The sequence below is a fragment of the Lampetra planeri genome, chromosome 40 (assembly GCF_965212315.1).
Source record: "Lampetra planeri chromosome 40, kcLamPlan1.2.h2, whole genome shotgun sequence".
Taxonomy (NCBI): domain Eukaryota; kingdom Metazoa; phylum Chordata; class Hyperoartia; order Petromyzontiformes; family Petromyzontidae; genus Lampetra; species Lampetra planeri.
The window spans coordinates 1,447,466-1,464,457 of record NC_136146.1 but is presented as its reverse complement, the minus strand read 5'-3'; the positions used below and the strand labels follow the sequence as shown (position 1 = coordinate 1,464,457).

General features: G+C 45.0%; 1 protein-coding gene across 1 annotated transcript; it reads left to right on the top strand.

The window, feature by feature from the left end:
* The first annotated feature begins 728 nt into the window (after positions 1-728).
* On the top strand, positions 729-10,236 carry LOC144731672 (oxytocin receptor-like). Its single transcript, XM_078612850.1, has 3 exons — positions 729-947; positions 2,737-3,421; positions 10,001-10,236. Exons 1-3 carry the CDS (start codon positions 729-731, stop codon positions 10,234-10,236), a joined length of 1,140 nt encoding a protein of 379 aa, XP_078468976.1.
* The last annotated feature ends 6,756 nt before the right edge of the window (positions 10,237-16,992 follow it).

Genomic DNA, 16,992 nt, shown 5'->3' with positions numbered 1-16,992 from the left:
AGATATGTCGCTTAGTTTCCCCAATGTAAATACTGCCGCAGACACAGCTTAGTTTGTAGACACAGGGGTATTGCATGTCAGGGATCACCAGAGGTGGGACAAAGTCATTGTTATGCAAGTCCAAGTCGAGTCGCAAGTCATCAAATTCATGACTCGAGTCTGACTCGAGTCCAAGTCACATGACTCGAGTCCACATCTCATAGGTGGGACAAAGTCATTGTTATGCAAGTCCAAGTCGAGTCGCAAGTCATCAAATTCATGACTCGAGTCTGACTCGAGTCCAAGTCACATGACTCGAGTCCACACCTCTGGGGATCACATCCTTCACAGATGGAATCAGATCACGAATTGTATGTACTGTGTTAAATCGAACCTGGATCTTGTGTTTCCTCATGATTTTGGAAATATTTTTGGTGACCCCTGCTATGTATGGCAAAGTGATGGTTTTGATTGGGTCCTCAGATGGTTCTTTCCCAACGGTTGGGGTGATAGCTTTACGGATTGTGCAGTCTGAATATCTATTCATCTTGAGGGCTTGGTGTACGTGTTCCAGTTCATTGGCTAGGTGATGATGGTCGGAAATACAACGAGCTCTATGGTGTCGAGTTTTGATAGACATGACGGCAAACCGTACATCAACATTAGCGGCGCCGCCCAGCAAAACAACAACCCGCTGCCCGGCAAATAACAATAAAAACGCTCGCGCACGCGACGTCGTTGCAGGAGGGATGGCCAACGGCACGGCGAATGCATCCGAGTCGACGCTGAGCCGCGACGAAGAGCTCGCCAAGGTGGAGATCGCGATCCTCGCCATCATCCTCTGTGTGGCCGTGGTCGGCAACGCCTGCGTGCTCCTGGCGCTGCTCAGCACCAAGAAGAAGACGTCGCGGATGCACCTCTTTATCATGCACCTGAGCATCGCTGACCTGGTAGTGGCCTTCTTCCAGGTGCTGCCGGCCACGCACGCTCTCCGGCGTGTTCCCGACTACCCGTCCCTCGGTGTCATCGCAAGCGTGTGTCCCCCCCCCGCCTCTCCCTCTCTCATCACGCTTCGCTTGCTTTTGAACAAAAACGGTGGTCACCGCATCGCGCGGCGCTTTCGGGTGCGCTTCTGCGGCCGTCTGGAACGCTCTTGCTTGCTAATATTAGGAAGCCGTTGGAGCTGTGCAGTTTTACATTATCCAAGTTGAAAACTAATTTCTTGAGAACATATTTTGGTGTTTAATTTAGTGTCCTTCCCCCACACCTCCAAATATCACGGTTGGATACATACACATGCATTATCCACCCATGGCCACGACAGTAAATAATAAATTATATCAAGGAGTACAGACTATCATGCAAACTCCGGTTATCCTTGCAGCGGGAGATTTTGGCTCACCATCAAACAACGATGGCCACCGCATCACACGGTGCTTTCAGATGCGCTTCTGCGGCCGTCTGGAACGCTCTTCCTTCCATATATCAGGAAGCCATTGGAGCTGTGCTGTTTTGAATTATCTGGATTGAAAACTCGTTTCTTGAGAAATGCCTTTTCGTGTGTTTAGCTTGTGGTCCTTCCCCTGGACCTCCGATTAGCACGGTTGGCTACGTATGGTGCAAAAGAAGTTCAACTAACGTACATACAATGTTAAGTTTTTATTTCATATTATTTGCCGATGCCCATGTTCCTGACCCACATGATAGATAGAGAGGTAGTACAGCGGACGCTGCCTCAGTGGTGTAACGGTGAGCACACTGGACGTGAAATCCCAAGGTCATGGGTTCGATTTGATCTCCTGGTTCGGCAGTTGAGGCAGCGGGGGCAAGTTTCTTGAATGCCCCCCACCACCTCCACGTATAAACTATTACAACATTCAAATTTTTGGACTTTTAATATTTTTCCAGGTAAAGCCCACTGAGCTTTATAGCTCTTTTCCAGAAGCGACCTGGCTATCACAAATTATAACTCGATGGAGTGTTTTACCACCATATGGATATTTCTAGCAGCCAAATACTCTAAACGCGTGATGTTGATTGGGGAGAGAGACACGCAAACTCCAAATATACAGCAGGCGTCAGGGTCAGGATCTAACCCGTTACCTCCTGTATATCAGGCAAGGTAGTTAATATTTCGCTACCGTGGCGCCCCTCGCTCTTCCCCGTCATGTATCACTCGCTAGAGGGCTCTATTAAGTTATCTCTCTCGTGAAAGCCATTCTGCCAGTTGCAGCCCTGCACCTTTGTCTCTTAAGAATAAAACGAATTGTTTTCATGTTCTTCTTTAGGCATAGCGGTGTGCTGTTTTCATTCAGTATTAAGTCCAATTTACCAAAAGCGCTTCCAATCCACTCCCATCCATCTTTACTTTTATCCCTGTCTTCCTGGCTCACCTTCAACAACCTCCCTGGGCACAAACACAACCCGGGCGAGTTCTCCCAAAATCAAGCGTCTTCAATAGTTGAGCGGCCATGTTGCGCGTGACCAGAACCAGCCCTAAACCTTTGGGGGCCCTATGCAAAATTTGGTTGGAGGCCCCTTTGATGTATGATTTTTTTCACCCACTAGCTAGCAGTGACTCTAGGGCGCCCTCTGCTGGTCACGGGGCCCTTTGCAATTGCAAGGGTCGCTTAGTGGCTGGGCCGGCTCTGCGCGTGACAATTATAAACCCCTTGCGCCCAGTCGTCTTGGCCGTGACCTTTAGGCCATTCCTCTTCATTGCCATCACGATTATTAACTTCTCGAACGTTTCTGCAGGTGCTGCCCCAGCTCATCTGGGAGGTGACCTTCCGCTTCAACGGCTCGGACATACTGTGCCGCACCGTCAAGTACCTGCAGATCCTCGGCATGTTCGCCTCCACCTACATGCTCATCATGATGGCCATGGACCGCTACATCGCCATCTGCCACCCGCTGCGGACGATCCAGCAGTCGTCGACGCAGTCCTACCTGATGATCCTCGTCAGCTGGCTCGTGAGCTTCCTCTTCAGCGTCCCGCAGGCGTACATCTTCTCGCTGCGCGAGGTGCAGCAGGGCACGGGCGTCTACGACTGCTGGGCGGCCTTTGTCGAGCCGTGGGGGCTCAAGGCGTACGTCACGTGGACCGCCGTCGCCGTGTTCGTCGCGCCCGTCGCCGTGCTGATCTGGTGCTACGGCATGATCACCGCCGAGATCTGGAGGAACATGCGGGCCAAGACGGAGAGGCGCGGAGGGCGGGACGGCTGCCCGCCGCCGAAGGGGACGCTAGCGCGGTCGTCCGCGGCGGTGGCGCCGCCGGTGACCGCGACGGCGTCACGGGTCAGCTCGGTGAGGAACATCTCCAAGGCGAAGATCCGCACCACCAAGATGACCTTCGTCATCATCGTGGTGTACGTCTTCTGCTGGACGCCGTTTTTCCTCGTCCAGATGTGGTCCGTGTGGGACGGGTCTGCTCCCTTTGAAGGTACGCTGGCACCGGGCGTGTTGCCAATGGAATGTACCGCGAACAAGATAAAGGTGCCCTCTCCGTATAGCCTGCATGGGCTATTGGGCAAGAGCTAAACTAAACTAACGTTCTGACCTGCCCCTACTGGACATCTAGAAAAAGAGCTTTACAGCACATCGGATTCCTCCGGTATAAATATTCTGATTCTGACCTCTCAAATTTCGCTTCAATTTTGACTATTTGTCACACAGCATCAACCATATATTTAGATGACGAAAATTATAAAAACTACGATAAATATTTTTATTTTACCAGGTAAGGCCCACTGAGCTAGAAATTTCGTTTGTTGTTGTAACGTTCTGACCTGGCCCTACTAGACATCTGTGAAAAATATCTTTATAGCTCATCGAATTCCTCAAGTATAAATAAATATACTGATTCTGACCTAACTCTTTTTCAGAAGTGACCTGGCCACATATGATAGCTCAACAAAGTCGCTTATCACGTGGAAATATATAGCAGCCAAATACTCTAAATGCATGTCCACGTGACCACGGTGAGAGAGACGTGCATACTCCAAATTTACAGGCGTCAGGGTCGGTATCAACTCCACAACCTGTAGACCAGGCAAGGTAATTAACATTTCGCCACCGTGGCGCCCTACAGCTGTCAACGAGCAGCCGATGGCAATGCAATATATTGTTATACTGTACCCTTGTGCACTTGCATCTTTGCGCCCTGCGCTCACCAACCTGCACTGACCAGCGTGGTGAAGTATGGTGAAGTAGCCTTCACGGCGTGCACAGCGGGGGGCAGGCCCTCATCCAGCAGTGGACTGACATAAGAGAGCTGTGCATGTGCATAGGGGGCCAACACTGCGCACGGAGAGAGGTTTTTGGACTCTCTTTCCCCCAGTACTGGACACGCTAAACAGTTGCACGTTTAAGGTTAAGTCGACTTTGGGAAGGCGAGGCTTCGGTTAAGTTAGATTTCGCCAAGGATGACTTTTGCCAGAAATTGAATCCAAGTCTCTGGATTTTGCGGTGCAATGAAAATGGCAATAATATACAATTTGTGCTCATATCGTGTACACATGCAACAGTATCTCAAGATGCTCACACGAACCACCGAGCCACCGCTCCCCCCACATTAGCCACCTTTACCCCAGGTGAACTCTGCAAACAATATTGCCATTATACGAACACCTTACTACACACGTACACACGCACACGTGCTCTGCATGCGATGACGTAGAGAGTGAAAGAACTTCGTTATATTATTTTAAAATTGAATTGGGTAGATTATGGTCTTCTCAAAAATGAATGCTGCATGTCTATATATAAAATATATATATATACCAATAAAAGTGAGATCTGTAATTTAAAAATAATGATATTCATGTCTGTAAGTGGATTCCCTTCTCAAATCAAAGCTCTGGCATATTACAACGAACACGATCATGATTATATATATTCAATGCTCTATTCCTCGCAATGAACACTACATCAATTTACACTAAATTGGCGTATTTAGTGTTTATGCAAAAGCGGCCTTACATCAATTGTAAGGGCACAATAGCCCACTCGTCAGTCTTTGGCAGATGCCTCGCAGGCTGCAGATAATTACTGCTTTCGCCAGTGAACAAGCTGCGCAAAGGAGAGATAATGGGAGTGTCCCGTAATGTTAAAGTGCATTTATTTCAAGGCACTAAACCTGTATTGGACGTGAACGCGACGCCTGTCTGAAGATGCGCGCTCTGTAATGTGTCGCATGGCAGTCGCGAGTCCTTTAAACCTGCGGGGTTAAAGTTGCACAGGAAAGCATTGCGTTCTGTGCCGCCAGTGATACCAATTACAGATGAGACCCGATGTCATCACGCGGTTGTGTTTATTCAGTGTCGTGTTGACTGCTGGGGAGCCGGGCCATGGGTGACTCGAGGGGTAGAGCGAGCGGCTCACAATAGGCATGTTGTGAGTTCAAGTCCTGGTCGGTAGGCGGGGGGTTGACTCGGTCAATCATCCCTCCAAGTACACTAAATATGGGCACCACTTTGTATGTTGACCTTCTTTTGCACCGCACGTAGGCAATCGGGCTAATCGGAGGCGTAGTGTTGAGTCGATGGGCAGTACGCGTGTACTACTGTATGTTAAACTTCCTTCGCACCGTACGCAGCCAATCGTGCTAATCGGAGGTGCGGGGAAGTCAACAATGGTTGTCCTATAGTTAGACCCTCCCCCCCCTCCCAATAACAATTTGGAATGTCCATCATAGCCTCAGGGTTTTAAACATGACATGATCCTCAATGCTAATCACGTACTTATTTGTTTCAGGAGGTGCCATTTAGTTTAGTGGTGGGGTTCTGCAGGGGTATAAGCGGACAGGCCCCTATTTGAGTACAGTAATTAATTACGTTTTCGTGACTGCAGGGATCCATACTCTTTGGTTCTTTCGGTAAAGTCACGTAGGTATAAAATAAAATAAATATTTATTTAAAAAAATATTTATTACGTAGGTATAAAATAAAATAAAAATATTTATTAAAATTTTATTTTAAAATAAATATTTTATTTTATACCTACAGTACGTGACTTCACTGAAAGAACCAAAGAGTAAAGTAATTAATTTGCCTGTAGAATCCACGAAATACGATAATGCTGTTAAGCGGTGGCATGTGGAGAGTTCAGTTCAGGCAAGAGTGTTGCCCGGTGCATGTTTTATCAATTACCAGAACCACATGTTCTTAACAGAGACCAAGTGAACTTTCACGACCAGAATATGTGTTTCCATAAGCCCCACTTGGGGAGGGGGGGAAATCTATGCAGCGGACATTGCACACATGACCTGAACTCAATATTTGCCGTGATCGCGGTGTCAGATGCATGGCTGTGTTTCACTGCTCCAGAATCCAAAAATACAGATTCGGGTCACGTTTTAGCTTTGTCCAATCACCAGGTGTATTTAATAGAGACAGCACGATACGCATGTGGGATCGTGAGCAATTCGCGCGGTGCAAAACATGTGCACTCTATTGCAGAAATTGCCACGTGGAATTCGGAAGTGGTGCCGCAGAGAATCACGCTTTCCTGGGGTGATAATGGTGGGATTTTTACGCTGCGCAGGGGAATTTTGCACAAAATAATAATTGCGCGACTACCTGCGTGCACCGGCGTTGCACGACACGTACAAACACAGCAGAAGAGAGCACATTTGCAAAAGTAAGAGGACAAACACGCAAAAAAATACATGAAAAATAAACAACCTTGTAATGACCCCAGTGCTGCAGCAATAAAAAAAACTGTCCGAGGGAAGGCAAGCATTGGCAAACGAAAACACAAGGACACACACACACAGCGGAGACTCGTGAGCCAATGATAAATAAATAATGTGGCACATGCCGGACTGCAGACACTTCCTACCATTTTGTTAATGATCCCAAAGGCTGAATTATTTCATTTTTTACGCGTGCTTTCTATGTATATACATATATGCAAAGGCGCACCCCTGCAATTTCTTGCTTACAGAACCACTGCTGGAAGATCCTCAATTGGAGAGCACTCCAGAGAGTCCCTCTAAGGAGGCATTTTGGCCTACTCTTCCAAGACGTCTAGGAAGCCACCGGAGTTCCCACACCACTCTACCCAACAATGCCAGAACATGCCCCCGGGGCAGAGCACCGTTTCACTGCCTCCCCTGATATACATTTTCGGCAAAATCAACAATTCTGGTCTTCAGGCCTTCAAATGACGAGCACACACACATACACGGGACATCTCCTAACCTCACCGCTCGCCTCGTAGGGACTGAGTCTTTGAGCTGCAGCGAACCAATGATTATGGCGATCAGATGTACTAATGTCCGCAATGGCTGTTGTTCACAGTTGCACGAAATGAATTGAAAACGTGACCTGCCAACCGGCTAACTGAGGCGTGTCCATTCATAACTTCTGGATGGATTTAAGAAAGCCGCCCACATGGTTATACTGGCACACCATGTGCTAACCATGACACCACAGCGGCTTCCCTGCACCTACCATACACGTCTTGAATATATTTTAAAAAATCTGAGTATTTATAAAAATGCAATCGTTGTATTTAGAATCACGCTCATAGCGCCGCATGGGTTCCACTGAGCTGAGATCCCGGGAGCAGATCTGGGTGGCCACTTGTGATGAATCTGGGCGAATGGTATAGAGTTGAGAGCTTCACCGTGGTCACCAAAAGCTGCACAAGAAAAAGGGAAAATAAACATCAAGTAAAACAAATCCACTTCATTTGGTTAAATAGCTGCTTTGAGAATTAAAAATGAATGATCAATGCTCTTGGTAATGCGATAAAAAGTGTTTTTGTTGGCACGAGTTGCAAATTGATACCTCGTCCCGTAATGATGCTTGCATGGACGATGATAAAATTGACAAAAATACAAAATCCCAAATGAAAGTAGTTCTCGGGAGACCATGTTACATTGTGGATAGAATCCTGGAGGATGTCGCCCACGTTGTGGAATAAATAACCCGTAACTATTATTAATGCATCCACAATCCATCGATTTTAGACTAAGTTAAAGACATTATTTGCAGGTTGCATATGAATAACTCCAATGAATTATGTTTTATATTTATTATTTTATTACTTCCCTTCTACGTGACTTTACCGAAAGAACCAAGGAGATGAACTCCAATGAAGTGGAAAAAAAATAAAACCGTTGAAAAAGAGAGTATTCTCAAACACAGTTTTGCCTTTCACGTTTGTTTATCGTGTGTTTGTGGTGGGTATTTCCGATATATTATTTGAACATTGCATTTGGTCTGAAAGCACTTCTGTACGGAGTGATCCTCCCGTAATGATCTAAAATCCTCATTCTCTTTGCTGCCTGCAGATACTGTCCATGCGAGGCACTGTGTGAATAATAAATAGTGAAGTTGACGACTAAAAAACTCCAGCATACACAGAACCCTTCACTATACACAGAACCCTTCACTATACACAGAACCCTTCACTATACACAGAACACTTCACTATACACAGAACACTTCACTATACACAGAACACTTCACTATACACAGAACACTTCAGTGTACACAGAACCCTTCAGCATACAATGGATATATACTATACCTCTGACAGCTTTACAAAACTGGATTAAATACAAACTCCAACGTATGCAAGATGTAATTCGTCTCGTCACTCATGATCAGGATGAGACACACTTGTTACACCAGACTAATCCCGCTTAATCTCAGGTGGCAGCTCAAAGTTTTAAACTCAGAATCTCTGAGGATTTAAACCGTGTAGCTTTATTGAATGACTCATGTCAATCATGATGTTATATAAGGTACTAGCTTTACTACCCGGCTTCGCCCAGGACTTGTATTCATCACGCCCGGCCACCTTTGTCTCCCCAGTGGCGATGTTCACACACCACAGCAGTTACTTGTTTGAGGCTTAGTACACCTAGGGGAGGCCCAGGACCGGTTAAAATAATCGTCACAGGTGGTGGCCGTGAGCGGGAATCGAATTCGGGTCGCCGGGTTCGTAGCGCAGCGCGCTAACCGCTACACTACAACGCGTTACGCCTCCACATGCGCGGGTCACGTGACAAATTTGACGTCACAGCTCACTTGCTGTGCAAAAAATAAATGCATTATTGAGCTCCCCCCTACAAAAAAAACAACAACAAAAGTGTATTTTATATTTTTTGCATGGGGTACAGTCTGGAAAGTACCCACATGGCATATTTCCAGTTTGTTGCATGTCGGGAAGTACGCTAAACATTTTGAATAGACACACATTCACAACTTTGCCTTTTATATATATGGAGATAGAAAGGCGAAATTTGGTACGAAATGTTTGTTATAAATACGACTATGTTATTTTATTATCAAGGCAATTGTTATAACTTAGACAATACGAAATATTTTAAACATTTTATGTTGCGACCTCTAAAAAAATCTTGCAATTTGACTTTTGTTGCACAACCTCAACTGTATATTTAGATGAGAAATACTAGACAAATATTATTAAAACTTCGATAAGGTATCTTTATTAATTTTTTTACCAGTTTAGGCGCACTGAGCTACATAGCTCTTTTTCAGAAGCGACCTGGTCACCACAAATTATAGCTCAACGAAGCGGCTTTTCAAGTGGAAATTTATTGCAGCAAAAGAGTGTTCATGCGGGTTTCTAAATGTGTAGGGGGAAATATTCCGTCGCACGTTCTGTTTTAGGCTCACCCATAGCAAAGTTGCCACTCTGAGGTACAAAGAACAGGGTGTCATCATGGAAATAATAAGAAGAATATCTCACAATGCCAGAAGGTGTAAGACTAAATGTAAATGTCTCAAGTGGTGTATGATTAAAACACAACTGTCAAAATCCAGAACTCTTCATGTTCTGGGAAGACTTACAGATGTCACATGATAGCAGCTGCCTCAAAGGGAGACTGATCCTGGTAAAGCCATGCCATTTGGAACCCTAATCCTTGGTGGCAGTACGTTCAAACACCTACATTGACACTTTGACCGTGACAACTCAAAACCAGTCGGCTAGCTCACCAACCTCTCTCCTTGTTGATCGTTTGTCTCGTCCTTTCACAAACCAGGGTCGGCGTTCACCATCGTCATGCTGTTGGCCAGCCTCAACAGCTGCACCAACCCGTGGATCTACATGTTCTTCAGCGGGCATCTCATCAACGACTTTGCGCACTGCATCCCGTGCTGCGGGAGCGCGCTGCGTCGCCTGCGAACGACCCGCGCCGGCCACAACGCTACCAGCCAGCGCAGCTCCACTCCGCAGAGGCACCGCAGCATCACCCTGAGCTCCTGCAGCCAGAAGTAGGATGCGGGGGGGTGGGCAAGGGCGAGGGAGGGGGAAGGAAATGAATGAAACTTAAGAGACGACCAGCCAGCAGCGGAGGCTTGTCTGGCTCTTACAGTTGCTCGTTTGAGCCACCATGGCCTTGGGTTCTCTGGCGCTCGAAGGAGATCGCAGTCGGAGGAAGGCGGCAGTGGTCACAGCTGGACTCGTCATCGATTACCCCGGAGATATCCACTGCGTTTGTACGTACGCACGCACCGTACGTAGCCAAGCGTGCTAATGGAGGTTCGCATGGTCAGTAGCCAACCGTGCTCATAGCCCCAGTGAAGCGCTCCTGCAGGGAAACTGCAAGTCAATGGTGTGGTCACGGGTGATTGCACGAGGTTATTCGCTCAGAGGCTCCACTCGACCTGTTGAGACACATTTGGAACAATTTCAGTGAGGTCCAATGTCCTGCTCGAGATCGTTGGACGTGGAACAGAGAAGTGATGTTATATCACACGACCATGCCCAGACAACGAATGTTGCAATCTACTCTCTTATATTGAGCCCGGACTTTCCACACACACCAAACATCTCTTTTTGTTCCAGTGGGATGATGCAAATATTTCTGGCTGCAGAAATCTTCCACTGTGTTCTCGTAATGTTATAAACCCAGAAGCATTACCACATTTCCAGATTTCATTGGTATGTTGTGTGCTTTTTCCTTGTCGGACTTATTTAATAACATTTTCGGGCTAAAAAATAAAAAAGACAGATTGTGTTGTTTGTTAGTGGCGTTATCGTCTGAATGAACCGGTATTTAAATGCTCTGCTTTTTTTTTATTCAACGTTAATGATTGTTCCGTTTGCTGAATATCTTTCACCAACACCAAAAGCAGGTTTCCTGTTTGTGTTGGTTTACAGCATGAGTCTCACATTGCCAAACTTTGTGTGAAGTTCGGAGGGAATTCGGCTGTCTAAGGCTTCATACCCAAATTTGGGCAGGTGGGGTGACATAGAATGGGGAAGCAGACCCATTAATCACCTTTGTTCTTTATTTATTATTTTGTGCTCTGTTTTTCTATGTTTTTATTGTTGGAGTTGCCACCACCAAATAATGGACTAAAAAAGGAGGCCAGACTCCATTTCAAATGGTACTCTAGTCCGTGTGCAGTTAATATCTAATCGTCAATGTCATCGCCGACACGATGCTATAACGAAGCCCTCTGGGTACTTTGATCTGGAGGGCAACTGAGTGTATTTGTTGAGATGGCATCAAGGGCAGCAACCACCGTGCCAATTCTGTTCGTGTCCCCTGGGCTAAATGTCTGGCTGAGATTTCGAGTTTCACAACGTGCAGTGGTATAACGCACATGCTGTGCCATTACAGAGTCAGCCCTGCCAATTTCCTTCGTACTCACAAATCATTTTAAAGGCAACGGCAGCTCGTGTGTTGGACCCGAATACAGATCTGGGTTTGCCCCGCTGCCAATAAGCTCATGAAATGCATGGTCACCAAAAGCTCTTCGCAGTCTGTAAAACAAACAATCCAATTGCAATGTTAATAGTTTACGTAATTAATACAGTGTTAGAAATGTATTCAGCCAAAAGCCATTGCTTATGTCTAGTTGTTTCAAGGGAAGCGAGTAGCAAAAGTGAGATTATTTAGGAACGATGCGAAACATGTAATGATAACGATGTTTGTTTGACGTTGATTCATAGATTGTAATGCAAGAGTGATGCATAGGTGGTGGTCCAATATGAAATGACGATACACACAATATATCAAAACTCTTTGTCAATCCACTGCTGGATGGAGACCTCCAATTCCGTGTCAATCATTGGGGTTTGTTTGACCGCACTTCACTGTGCTGGTCAGTGTGGGGAATGGTGGCGCGTGGGTGCGATGGGCATCTTCTGGTATCGCTCACCACGATTGTTAAGCCTTGGTTGGAATTTCAACTCGCAAGATTGGGTTTGTAATGCAGCACGATAACCAATGCGCTTTTGTTCTACCATCCCTAGGCATAGGAATGTGTAAGTTCCACCACTGAATCAGAATGAATATTGCTCTTGCCAACCAATGAAACAGAATATGTTTTACATGTCTGTGTTAATATATACATTGTGTGGTGAGTGTATATGTATTAATATGATAGTAGTAATGCACACATGAATGTGGGCAAGATTGATGTGTCACGTACGCTAATTTATGATCAGCTTATGCACTAAACGGACATTTATTGTGTTGACTGTAGTTGCATGAGTGTACTTTCTGAAAAATAAGTAAATATTTAACACTATGGTATATTATTGTGTCGATTTCCCATTGAATGTTTACAACTACAACAATAAAACATCAGTGTTACATCTATTCTGAGAAGGCGTATCAGAATCTATATTTATATCGAGACTGGATGTCCAGTCATCACAGATGCCCAGTCGCAACAGTCTCCACCGATATTAAAGTAAAAACATTCCAACAATAGAATACTACATGTGTCGCAATGGCTTATGGTAAGCAGCCTTCGGGGCCGTCCATAAATGACGTCACGCACCTGGGGGGGGGGGGGTCAGACATTTGTGACGATGTGTGACGAGGGGGGGGGGGTGAGAAATGTGACGTCACATCAAAATGCGCAACTTTAAATAAATATAGACAACACGTTCTACCTAATTAAATAGACTTTTTAATACATGTTTTCTCCTACAACATCAGAGTGCAGCGCCACATTAAATACGCACTACAATGACAATAGTTTAAAGCGATTTGAAGCATGTTTTATTTTTTGGGAGGGGGGGCAGAGCTTTGTGACGTCATATTTGAGGGGGGGGGGGGGTCTGACTTTTTGTGACGCCGTGTGACGAGGGGGGGGGGTGCAAAAATCGTCCAAAATCGCGTCACGTCATTTATGGACGGCCCCTTAAACGTATGCCAGAAGCAAGATTACTTTGTTGACCAAATTAAAGTAAAACTTCTCGAAGCCAGACTTAATAGGCGTTAAGCATTTTGGCAATGGGCTTCTGGAATTTTTTAATGATTGCATCAATATAAATACCATACTTTAAATGTATTGATATCTAATCAATATAATTCATATATAGCGATCTAAGACAATTACTTAACACAATTTTGTAATTACAATTTAAATAGTGCAAACGAAGTAATTGCTGTAAAATTCGAATCACTAATCGTCAGCACAGAGTGGAGTGTAAGATTTCAGGTTCACTGGATGTGGAAGGCTGGACATATTTTTTTTAGAACGTGAAGCATTTGCATTCCCTCTCCACATACGACTCTCCCCCTCGCTTCCCTTTTTTTCGCACTGGCCCTCAGGACCCATCTCTTATCTCGACTGCGCTTTCCCTGCCTCTTCCACCACCCCTACCAGCACCACCTAACACCCCTGACGTCTGCACCGCCGCAGCGTCCACCTCACTCCCTCCACCCCTATAGTCCCTGGCGGAGCCAGTAGGGGAAGGGGGGGGTGGCACGTGCCCCCCCCCCTCCCAATGATCCGATCGAAATCCCTAATTTCGATCAGATCATTTGGGTTTATTAGTAATACATCGGTATTTTGCGACCCCCACTGCCACTGTGTAGCATATTATTATGTGCCAGGGACTCGACTAGGAGATGATATGACAATATTCTGAGTCCATTATTGGCAATAAGTAACGGCAAAGCAGTTATAAGTGACTCACAGAATTGTGTGCAGTTGCGTATACAGTACACGACTTCCCTGAAGGCATTCACCTTCAGCGAGCGCGATGCCGATCACACAACGCGGTTCGAATTCGATCCTCGATTGATGGCTGCGCCATCGCCGCTAAAGCGTCGAATAAAAAGCATGGGACAAGTCCTTACTTACTAACAACTCCTTACTTACTCACAACTCCTTACTTACTAACAACTCTTATCATTTTTCATTGCTGGAGGGGTTGCCCCCCCCCCCACCTGCAATTCCTGGCTCCGTCATTGTCTATAGTCAATACCCGATCTCTTATCTTGCCATTTTGTACCGTGGTCGGTAAGCATTGTCAAGCGCTTTGGTGAAAGGCGCTTTATAAATACAAAAGAGAATAGGATATTAGTTAGTTGTAAAATGAACGTAAATTAAATGTGAAATAACGTTAGAGGGAATCGCTATTAGAGCGTGTGGATGACCGGGGCTTTCCATATATCATATAAGTTTGCAGCTTTACTATTGGGAGTGTACAAACGCGCACGCAAATCATGTATTTATTTTTTGGGTCGCCTTCTCTGGCTTACACAAAATTTTGGTTATCTCGAGTCTGGCTTACAGAAGTTTCAACGTATTGCCATGAAAAAAAGTACCGTGATTTTGCGCACATAGCAGTTCGATTTTGATATAAGTAAGGTCATAGGGCACCTTCCACAACAAAGCCATCCAAATGTGCTTTAAAATAAATAAAAACCTGACAAACACACGATAAAACCATACCTATTCCTGAATTAAATTGTACGCAACATATGTATGTATTTTGAACTTATGTTCACCGTAGGGAGCAAACAGTGTATCTAAAACAAAACAAAATAACTACACAAAACCTTTACCAAGTTAGACAATGTATAACTTAATACATCCTAAGATGCTATCAAGAAAAACAATCTATTGATGGGATAAAGAGTCTCCGATTGACCTCGGTTAAGAGCTCCTGAGTTTGTGTGCCCCTGGGGTTTCAATATGAACTCGGGGCAGAGGTAGTAGTAGCCCAGCATATGTGGAATCAACACTATCTAGAGGGACACATACTATGTGGAACTTGTATCCAATTAAAAAATATGAGTTTAGAATTTTTCAAACAATTCGGATCATGTTTTGGATTTTCACTATCGTTTACAAATTTAAACGTGTATTATTCGACGTAACAAAAAGTCGCATAGCCCAATACCACGAAAGCCCAGTTATAGTGGGAAAAGCAGAAAAGTTGTGTAATGTACGGCATGTATGTATGCTGTACTTATTTTGCACTGTACGTAGCCAACCGTGCGAATTGGAGGTAATATGTGATGCCATTGCACATGATGTCATACTTTCGGATCAATCTGAAACTAAATATCGTTTCGGATCATCCGAAATTTGTCTCGGTCAAGAAATCAGATTTCATTGGATTAATCCGAAAAACGGGAACACATCACCAATGCAGTGTATTGCGTTGGTAATCGTTAGGCCAAAGTATTGTTCAGAAACAACTAAATCTGCACCTTCCCAATGGCATTACCCATGCTCAGTGTTTGACATCTTACTTTTTCATTCGCGGGAAGTCGTGTTTTAATGGGTATTAGGTCAGAACAAATGTACCTTGATTATGTTGTAAATTGTACTTCATTGCTATACCTGTACGTTCATTTTGCTTTGACTTAATTTCCTCTAGGGTTGTCTAATTCTAAGCCTTAAGCCTCCAAACCGAACGTTTTTTTTGGTTTCTATAAAACGGCAGATTAGTGTAATACAGCACTGCCAGGTTGGCATTAACGTCAGAAGACTATAACATACGATTTGCTGAGTGATCATGATACAGGAGCAAATATATTATCATGAGTGCCAAGTGAACATAAATTCTGCCACTGCATTTAACTGTCAACGTTCCTTTGGGAAACTGTAATTTAACAAAAGACATCCGAAGAATGTAACCTGGCGAAACATTTTACGAACCCCCGGATCTTGCTGTTTAAACAATTCACGGGATACCTTGATGATGTCGCAAATCAAACACATTCGTACACATAACGTAAGCACCAGCTGTTTGCACATTTACCTCGGAGGTCCAGACTGCACTCTCTCTTATTCATCCTTCCCAATCCACGAGATCCTTGTTTGAGGCTTAGAGAGAACCACAACGTTTTGGGACAAAGATACATGGCATTTTTCATCATGGGACCTCCTTTGCCAGTACCAAAATATACTAATAGGGTTTTTCCCCTTTTTTTTCTGGCAACAAAACTGACACCTTTTGCAAGGAATCATGCTTACATTAACCACAATACTTGCAGTCAAATGCAAACAAAAAACAATACTCTGATAGTTTATGCATTGTCTTTGAAACTGATTGGTCCACACCAGAGACAGCTTTCTTTAGAACCTCGTCTCATATGGTGTTCGACCAGATGAGGCCAAAAGGCGTCACATGGCATTTTTGAGTCTGCATTGTTCTCAGTGTTGCTCAGTATGGAGCCAGTAGCCAGTCGTTGCAAAGAGATATGTCAGCTAAAGCAACCACCACTCACTCTCATAGAAATGTGTCACCACTCACTCTCATAGAGATCTGTTAGAAATCGCGACTTTCATTCACACCCATAGACATCGCTGAGCTAAGGTGACCTCTCACTCTCACGGAGCGTCTCTTAGCTAAAGATGTTCACTCCCATACTTTGCACCAGCGCATACTGGGTCACTGTGTATCTGCAATGTAGCCAGGAACCATTGGGGCGGGCCAATTCGCCCGTTAGGGCAGCCTCAACGTGCACGGTGTGGCTCTGCCTCTGCCCTTCACTGTAACCAGGCATTCCTCGCACTTAAACCGTCCACTTGCCAAGAATTACTGGGGCCACGCGGCCACCATTCGCTGAGACATGGAAAGTCGCGTGCTCGTGTCGTGAGCCATTACGTTTACGGGTCCGCCCGACAAACAAACAAGGCCTCCTTCCAGAGACGCGTCGTAAAATGTTTCATCTGTGGATTTTAAAAGAACAAATGCAATTAAATTCGTATTTTTCAAGAGAAAACATTAACGCAATGCTTAAGTGTCTAAAATTCATTTTCAGAAGCC